Below are 9930 nucleotides of genomic sequence, written 5' to 3' on the forward strand. Positions count from 1 at the left end.
AGGTGAACCTGCCAGATATAGGAAGCTGCTTCCAAAAATACTTTCAGTAGAGGTGGCAGAGTATTAGGAAAAAGCAGAACTTCCCTTTTCAAGTAAGGCTCAGCTTTAAAAGTGTAAGCTTTAAAAGTGTAAGTTCACCTCTTGGAACATGCAACATGTTCCAGCAGCTGCAGCTCTCACCATTGGTCTTCTCCCCACTGTCACCATTTGAAAACACAGCTGATCTGCCTACATCATTCCTTCAGTTTACTGTGAATGAAGTGAATGAACGCCTGAAGTTCTCAATATAGTGCTAGGGTGCTGGTGAGCAAGTCCATTGAGCTTCCCAGACTGCAGGAACTACCTGAACTTCAAGTTTACAAGACTGTTTGACATCCATGATTACAAGGGAACCCTTTTTCTTCCAGAGGTGATTCCCATCCCGATTTAGGAAAAAATTATCAGAATTTCACCACACCCAAGCCAGTCTAAAATACTTTACCATAGTAGAGGAAAGGTAGATAAAATGCCCCCAAGCAAGTGGTACCATCTTACGGATTCCTTTTTAAAAAGGAACTTAGTCCAAGTAGTATCATTTATTTGGTGCAACAGTGTTTGCGTTACCAGAATAACTATAGCAGTAGTCCATTATATCTCACGTTTCAGTTCTATACCCCCAAATGACTATTACCTATTGACATTGAAGATAGAAACATGAACAAGTGAATAAAAGATCTTTATTTGATAAAAGTAATTTATTCTTCAGTTTCAGACTCCTCATCCTGGCTGATTTGGAAGTAGCGAAGCTCATAGGTCTCCTTGTTTGATGCAACTACACGTAACCAGTCACGTAGACTATTCTTCTTGAGGTATTTCTTTGTGAGGTACTTTAAGTACCTAAATAGGGGAAAAAATATGAACAAAGTATGAGGTAACATTCTCTAAAAGACATTTCCATGGCAAGCATACAGATACTGTAGTTATATTAGATCACCGACTGACTGAAACAATGCAAAAACTCACATGTAGCTAGATTTAGGGCTTAATGTGATTGAGGTAAATTTTGCTGTCTAAAGTTAGCTCCCATTTATTTTCAAAGCAGGGCTGTGAAACTGACAGCTGATATCAGTTGGTAAAATATACCTCTTCAGCTTTTCATACGCCAGACCCTTAAAACACCAACAGAAGGACTCAGCACTGCAGACACTCCACTAACAATATGCAGCCATTTTTACATCTTAATGTTGATTTGATCTTGCAATCAAGAGCTGCTTAAAATCATTTAAAAACTACCATATTTTGCTAGCATATGAGTGTAGCCAGGGTGTAAAGCAAGTTTACAATTATCCTAAATTTTTTAAAGCAGACCTTCAACCATTTAAAATCTCCTCTTACCTGCTTCCTCAATCACTCAGATTTTAACTAAATACAGGAGAGAGCTAGGGGAGCTATACCTGGAAGACAGTGTTGAATATGTAGGGTAAAGTTTCCCTTTAATAATGTTTTTACATGGAGTGGTAAATAACTGCTTTAACCCCATTTTACTGCCACTGACATCCATTACTGGGAGTGGGGGATTTACACATACATTTGACAAACTGATTGTGAGATGGAAGCAATCGGGGGTTCTGCAGCCACCAGATCACTTCCACACCCCTTGGTTAAAGCACCCCCTGCCAGGTTTCCCAGGCCCTTTGCGTCCATCAGCAGACCCAGAACAAGCATAGCAGGTTCCACCAGGTAGAGAGGAAGACCTGCCAACAATGTATAAAAATGTTACTCTCTGCTTCCCAAGTCACTGGTGAAGAAACCAATACAGTGTGAAACTGTCAGCAAAAAAGTCATATGGAGCATACCTCCCCTACATGATTAAAGTATAATACAAAAAAAAAAAAAAAAATTAAACTTTCACCTAAGCACTCAAAATCCAGCTCCATAAAAAACTGAGCTCCCACATTAATATAAATGCACACATCGTAGGTGCCTATGCACAAAAATGTTGATTGCACTATAAGTTATATATTGTTGTGCATGCCAGAGTGAGATCAACAGCTCGAGGCCCATTACTCATGGTTAACTCTAAACAAATGGCCTGTAGGGGTTTTAAAACATCGAAAAACAAAACATATAGGGTACCAAACTGCCAGTGTTTCAGGGGCGCATGCAATTTTAAGGCTTTACATGTTTGGTATCCACTCAGTGCAAACTATGTTTTACCAAAAAATTTGGTTATATCGAGTTTGTAACCTAAAATTGATTTAAGTGCATTTTTTACTGAAATCTTGAGTTTTGTAAACCATTGAGCTAACATCTCTAGGGGGTCTACTGTCAGACTATATTCAGGTGTTTACATAATATTCCAGACCTAAACTGTTTTTACATGTACAAAAAAATTGCAGAAACTGCTCTGGCAGTGAAGGGGCTACATCACTTCGAGCATGTGCAACTTGCAAGCTCTGTTATACAAACTAGAACAAAAATTACTGGCCCCTCGAGACAGGACCAAAAATTAAAATGACAAACAATCTCTTCCAAAACCTGATCCAGGAATATACTCAACTTTATAGTATTAATATTGCCTGTGGTGAGAACCTCTATTTGATGTGATTAGTATCTCGTATCACCAAAAATTTGATTGTGAACAGAAGGTAGCATTCTGTTGTGTGGCTCTACTACATACATGACCCTGAGACTTGTCTTGTATCCACAATTCTTCTGTTGCAGCATTGATAAATTTTGATTAATCTGGCCCTCGACTTTGTAAGTACTTATTACAAAAACTGACACCAGCAATTCTGGGTACATTCTCCCCCACGTACAAAATTTTCAGTCATACAAGTACAAGATAAAACACTTGACCTTGACTGCAACGCCAAAAAAAAAAAAACAAAAAACAAAACACGACATCTGAGGAGGCAAGATTTTATGAAGCACCCAAGAAGCCTCATCAGACTTACCTTTTAGAAAACTGCTTTTCTGAAACAACGTTAATTTTGTTCTTCTGACGTTCAATATGAACCACGTTCCCAAGATTTCCAGTTTTCCCATTGACCTTCAGTCTCTGCTTGAGAAACTGTTCCTGTTTTGACAAAACAGAAAAATGTAGACACTAGGGAAGGTAACCCTAGGTACAAACTAGGGAAGGGGACCCTAGTTAGAGCACTTGTTAAATGATGGTTTTGTGACCACACTCTAGTAAGCTCACTACCATGTTTACTGTAAACAAAATGTTCTTTATGCTGAAGTATTTTGCCAACATCAATGCAACTTGTACAAGCTTCATCAACCTTTAAACCTACCAGTTCACCCCAGTACGTTGTATCACTTGTCAAGAACCTCTGCTTGGAAGACCCTTTCATCTCCTGAGTTCACTCAAATTCCAAAATACTGTGACATGTCAGCTTCAGCACTTTACCATGAAGAATATGCAAGGCCATCGCTCAACACTACAAGGAAACTAAACTAGCATGTTACAGTAACCCATCGTTCAGGGAGCAGATGAGTTATCCAAACATACAAGAGCCCACCACTGGGTGCCTGCAATATTCTGTTGAAGTCTTAAAGCTGAACTGTAGCAAATGCTTAACTTAGACTTTAGATTACACAATATGTTATTATATACCTTGCTTCCAAAGGTTCTGTACCCTATACACTTATGGACAGTGCTTGCATATCACCATATGTGACCACTTTGGAAGTAAATCTAGTCCCAAGGGGCTCTTGCACAAAGTGTCCCTCCATGTCACTTACTGCGGTGTTTGCCTTGATGGCTACAGTTGGCTTACGTCAACATTAAAGTCCAGGCAAACTGTTAGATTTTAGTCTGATCATTTACAGGTTTCTAGTTCAGCAGTAATATTCTTATCCCATAAAGCATTATGGCCAATTAACATGACCCATAAAAAGGCAGCAAACCTCCCTGACTGAGTGGCAGGGTTGTATGAATCACAAGAACGGCTGCATGAAACTAAAAGCCCTGTTCTAGGTACCAGCAAACAGCAAATATTAAAAGCCATTCACTTGGAGCTTCACTTTAATTGCTGGTATTACACGGGCTGTATTCATAAGTGAAGCAGTCATTAGTGACATCTCCAACTTCAAAGTTGACTTCTTTGATTTTCTCATGAAAACCTGGTCTGGTCTATTGCTCAAGTTTACTTTCACTGCAGAATGAGAAAATACTGCAGACAAGTTTATTAAAAACTTTGCAATCTACATCAATGACCCAGAGGAATGTTTCTCTCAACAAAAGTGGAATTACTGTTTAAAGTGAAAATTAAACCCTCCTATCCTTTACAGCCAAGAAAGCGGCTTCTGTGATCTGCAACTGCCATGGTGCTGCACATGTGATCAGATAAGACCTCAGCCATTTGATAATTCGACAGTTTGAGGACAAGCAAATGTGATAGACAGCAATTCAGACATTCCAGGAATGTAACTTTTTGAAACTCTTAAATCGATAGGTTTTGTTCCACTTTATGATTTACTGCTGTTAAGGCGCTCTGGGCTTCAGCAAAATGGCAGCCTCCAGCAAGAAAAAAAAGGAGGCATTTACAGCACACACTCATTTTGGTAGCATAATTATGGGGAATGTATGTTCCTTGCTCAAGAACTTTTTTTTTATCAAATTATGGGTACAGTTCTGCTTTAAGTATCAGAAAAATCTCACTACAAACAACTCACAAAGTTGGCAGAGTCAAAGATGCCATCTTCTACAGGATGGGTAAGATCCAGAGTGAACCTCCAGGCAGCCTTTTTGGATTTCCTCTCCTTTGGCATCCTTTTCACCTTTTGCTATAAGAAATAAAGTGGCTGTATTAACAAAAGGGTAACATTTTCAACTCTTTCCTGCCCTCACAAACTGTGCAGTTCAGATGCTGGAGCTACTTCTCAGGACATCCCCAATAGAAGTGTAAGGGGGATGCAGGTAACCAAAGATTATTTCTATCTGCAGAGAAGTATTGCACAGGAAGAGCTTCTGGTAAAAAGATAAGGCAATTCATAAATTTGATTTTCTTTACAGCGAGCCTTCCTGGCTGGCAGAACAATTACTGCTAGTGGCTGTATCTGCCGGTAGTAATCGTATGTAACAAAAACCAACAGGCTAGTTGTACAAGTCGAATGATGCATCGACTTTGGTACAATCTTGAGCCTGCCCATACATGGAGTGAATCTCAGCCCGTCCCTGCTGAAATTTTGATTTATGTATAGTCGGCTTAAAACAGGGGTGTCAAACTGACAGCCCTCCAGCTGAACTACAAGTCCCATCATGCCATATTGGGAGTCATGTTTGTAACTGTCAGCCTTGCAATACCTCAAGGGACTTAGTTCCAGAACAACTGGAAGGCTGCCAGTTTGACATGTGTGGCTTAAAGTATAACTAAAGGCAACCTTTTTCATTTTTAATAGAGTGGAAAGATTAGAAACCCTGTCCATTTTCATTGCCAACTATTCCCCCTGTTAAGGAGATTTGCCTTCTATTTGTCCTGTTTACTATCATTGAAAGTGAAAGTAAGAAAACCCCAAATTTTGGGTTGTCCTCAGAAAAGTAAGAGGAATCTTTCAATTGGGGACTGGTTCTGGTGACCTGAAGATCCCACAAGGAATCCCCTGAATTTGTAGGCATTTCCTCTCACTTCCTGTTTGGCTACGGGACAGGAAGTAATGGGAACTATCTACAATGGGACACAGATCGTAAAAAAAAAAAACTGACGGGTTATAATTGTTCCTTGCTCTAACCACAATGAAAGTTTTGCCTATAGTTCTACTTTAAGGTTCCACATATACACTGCTTAAAAAAAATAAAAAGGAACACTTTAATCAGTATAGCATTAAGTCAATTAAACTCCTGGGATATTGATCTGGTCAGTTAAGTAGCAGAGGGGAATGTTAATCAGTTTCAGCTGCTTTAGTGTTAATGAAATTAACAGGTGCACTAGATGGCCAACAATGAGATGACCCCCAAAACAGGAATAGTTTTACAAGTAGAGGCCAGTGACGTTTTTCCCTACTTATCTTGACTGTTTATCACTAGTTTTGCATTTAGCTAGGGTCAGTGTCACTACTGGTAGCATGAGGCGATACCTGGACCCTACAGAGGTTGCACAGGCATCCAACTCCTCCAAGGTTTGCTGTGTCTCCCATCAGTCTGAAGAACACAAGAGATTCCAGGAGACAGGCAGTTACTCTAGGAGAGCTGGACAGGGTTATAAAAGGTCCTTAACCAATCAGCAGGCCCGGTATCTGCTACTTTGTGTATGGAAGAACAGGATGAGCACTGCCGAAGCCCTACAAAATGTCCTCCAGCATGTTACTGGTGTGAATGTCTGACCAAGCAATCAGACTTCGCCCTGTTCTTTTCAGATGAGAGCAGGTTCACCCTGAGCACGTGACAGACGTGAAAGGGTCTATAGAAGGTTATGCTGCATGCAACATCATTTAGTATGACTGTTTTGGTGGTGGGTCAGTGATGGTCTGGGGAGGCATATCCATGGAGGAATGCATAGACTTCTAGAGGCTAGACAATGGCACCCTGCTATTAGGTATCAGGATGAAATCCTTGGACCCATTGTCAGACCCTATGCTGGTGCAGTGGTCCTGGGTTCCTCCTGGTGCATGACAATGTCTGGCCTCATGTGACAAGAGTATGCAGGCAGTTCATGGAGGATGAATGAATTGATACAATTGAATGACCCCCCCACACTCTCCTGACCTAAATCCTCTGGGATGTTTTAGTCCATGTGACACTGCCAGGTTGCACCTCAGACTGTCCAGGAGCTCAGTGATGCCCTGGTCCAGAGCTGGGAGGAAATACCCCAGGACACCATTCATCGTCTTATTAGGAGCATGCCCCGGCGTTGTCAGGCATGCATACAAGCACATGGGGGCCATACAAACTACTGAATACCATTTTGAGTTGCTGCAATGAAATTTCACCAAAATGGACTAGCCTGGTGCATCATTTTTTCACTTTGATTTTTGGGAACTCAGTCCTCTGTAGGTTGATAATTTTCATTTCCATCAAACGATGGGGCATCCTTACATTCCTAACACCTTACCCAGTCCCTATCAGTATAGATATCCAGCATGATATATTTCCCCATTCAGTTCTGATGTGTTTTCAAAGTGTTCCTTTAATTTTTTTTTGAGCAGTGTACAACACAATCTGACCATACAAGCTCCATAAAAATCTACCAATACCATGTAATATGAGGATGTACCATCTATGCAATCAATTGATAACCAGACCGGAGCATGCACTTGTAATGCTTGTTAGATCTAATAGAGATTGTACAGATTAGAACCTGTGTGGTTATCTTATGTTCTACTAACATGTATGAAATACATGGGTCTTCCTGGCTGGATGAATCAAGCAGGGCCTCGTATTACAGAGCTGAGGATACAAAGCCTGCATGGGCAGATTGGAAGGGATCCAGCAGAATGAAGTGTGGATGGGGGAATAGAGATCATCAGTAACTGGATTGTGGATGGAAAGTGGAATCCTGCATAAAGCTCTCCTATGGCGGACAAGCTGAAGAGCCTAGTGACAAGGGTGCGCGCGCACATTTATATACATAAAGACACATCAGTATGAAAAGTACGGACACCGACAGCAGACAACCCCTAGCCCTTGTATGCTCGGTATAGTCCATTTGCCGGGACACAGCCTACAGTGTGAAATGAATAACTAGACTGCAGATAATTGCCCGGCATGAGGCCATGGACGTTCTAACCATCCGCTCGGACAGCCGCCTATCTACATAATACACGTGTCGCCACTCACCGGCGCCATCTTCTCTAGCTGAGCCTTGTCAAAGAGAGCGCGCAGAGCCGGCCCCCACTACTTATAACCCCGGTCACGTGATTGCTGCTCCGTGGGTCACTTCCGCCGAATGCCGTGTGTGGATGTCAGGCACGGGGAGGGGCGTGTGGGCGGAGCTGAGGATTACTGAACACGACGCACGTGTAATCCTCCGTGCACACAGGATTCAAGGAAAAAAAAAAAATCAAAGCCACAAGACTAGTTTCAAATAAAGTCCTCAAAACCTTCTGTTTTCATTTTGGATAAAACAATGGAGGGTTCTAACCCATCAGTTAATTTTTTTTACATCTGTGTCCCCATTGTGGAAAATTCCCTTCACTTCCTGTCTCAGCCAAACAGGAAGTGGGAGAATCCCTGCAAATTAAGGTAATTCCTTGGGGACCCCCAGGTCACCAGAACTAGTGTTCCAATTGGAAGATTTTCCCTATATTACTTTTCTGGTGACAATCCAAAATTTGGGATTTTCTTTTAGGGCTAGTTCACACTAGCTTTGAAAGTAGGCGTTTGAGGGGTGTTGTTAACGCTCCTCAAACGCCTATGGAAATGATACTATGGGCAGCACTCTGTTATCAAAACATGAAGTGGTAGCGTCACGTTGCTTCAAAATGGAAGCCTCCGGTTGAGTCAGAAAGGGTTAACATCTGGGGCGATAAAAGGGTTAACTGTGCTGTTTTACATCATGTGCTGTGTTTGTGCTTCACTGTAAACACACTGCTTTGCATGGCTGTGATGTGCACAGCCATCCAAAGCAGTGTGCAGGAGCTGACAGAGAGGATAACTATTTTGCTTACTAACAGCTCTCCCCTCCTTCGGAGATCCTCGGAAATCACCGGTCACCAGCGAGTAATCACAGGCCGGGACTCGGTGATTGACAGCTGCTCCTACGAATGGTGGGTAGGGCGCACCCCCTACCCGGACATGCGAAATCACATATATATACGTGATTTTGTGCACCACTGCCGCCCTATAGCAGTATTTCTTTTATGGGACGGCGCTAAAGCAGTTAAACATGTCCAGTTAAAAAATTTAAAAAAATCAAATTTTGTCTTTGCTAAATAAAAAAATCCCAATACGTGTAAATTAATTGGTTAATGTGAAAGTTATAGTGTCTGCAAATGGCGGTATATATACTGAAATTTTTTTTTTTTATACTAGTAATGGCATTCTGGGGGGGAACTAACCGCCTCTGACATCCCAACGACACTAATACAGTGATCAGTGCTAATAGAAAGCACTGACACTGTACTAATGGCACTGAGCAGGAAGAGGTTAATATCTTGGGCGATCAAAGGGTTAACTGTGTGCTGTTTTGCATTATGTGCAGTGTGTGTTTTACTATGTAGACAAGCTGCTTTGTATTGCTCTGTTATGCATGGCAATACAAAGCAACCTGTTTGTGCTGACGGGAGAGATCTGTGGTGTTTCCACACAGACCTCTCCCCTGTCACTATTCCTCGCTGATCTCCAGGTGCCGGCTGGGAATCTCCTTCCGGGACCAGGTGATCGACAGCAACCTGTTTGTGCTGACGGGAGAGATCTGTGTTGTTTCCACACAGATCTCTCCCCTGTCACTGTTCCTCGGTGATTGCCAGGTGCCGGCAGGAAATCTATGTCGGGGACCGGGTGATCGACAGCTGTAGCCACCAATGGTGGCACGGGTAGGGCGGCGAGCGCGTCCCCTACCCGAAAATGTGAAATCACATACATACATATAAACACAGTTATGTTCATAATAATAGCAGTCAGATATCACTAACCTGATCAATCACTGTTTTTGGTAGAAATGATATTTCTACATGGCAAATAATTTACTAGCAGGTGTAGTAGAGTAATAGAAATCCAACAGACCCAACAGTCATGACATGCATGCTGCTGATTCTGTGTAATTGAATCACTAATTGAAAGGGGCATGTTCAAAATAATAGCAGTGTGGAGTTCTATTAGTGAGGTCATTCATTCTTTGAAAAACAGGTGGCAATTATTGCCCTTATTTAAGGAAGGAAGGCAGCAAATATTGTACATGCTGGTCACAGTGCATTTCTCTCTGAAATTCTGAGGAAAATGGGTCGTTGCAGACATTGTTCAGAAGAACAGTGTACCTTGATTAAAAAGTTGATTGGAGAGGGGAA

At 41.8% G+C, this 9930-nt stretch overlaps 1 protein-coding gene across 1 annotated transcript; it reads right to left on the minus strand.

Annotated features, from left to right (window-relative positions):
• Positions 1-698: 698 nt before the first annotated feature.
• Positions 699-7899, minus strand: RPL22L1 (ribosomal protein L22 like 1). Its single transcript, XM_089675492.1, has 4 exons — positions 7763-7899; positions 4663-4773; positions 2937-3058; positions 699-876 (listed from the first exon to the last, which is right to left on the minus strand). The coding sequence occupies exons 1-4, from the start codon at positions 7769-7771 to the stop codon at positions 735-737; spliced, it is 384 nt and encodes a 127-aa protein (XP_089531618.1). The 5' UTR covers positions 7772-7899; the 3' UTR covers positions 699-734.
• Between the last annotated feature and the right edge of the window lie 2031 nt (positions 7900-9930).

The sequence above is a fragment of the Staurois parvus genome, unplaced genomic scaffold (genome assembly GCF_062004578.1).
Source record: "Staurois parvus isolate SC_StPar_1 unplaced genomic scaffold, SC_StPar_1.0 ptg000155l, whole genome shotgun sequence".
In the NCBI taxonomy this organism is placed as follows: Eukaryota; Metazoa; Chordata; class Amphibia; order Anura; family Ranidae; genus Staurois; species Staurois parvus.

Bases quoted from the DNA above. Each gene is read 5' to 3' on its own strand.
- RPL22L1 (XM_089675492.1), bottom strand. The intron at 3,059-4,662 runs GTGAGTTGTTTG...TTGTCAAAACAG, and splicing joins TCTTTGACTCTGCCAACTTT to GAACAGTTTCTCAAGCAGAG. The intron at 877-2,936 runs GTAAGTCTGATG...TCCCCTATTTAG, and splicing joins GAAAAGCAGTTTTCTAAAAG to GTACTTAAAGTACCTCACAA.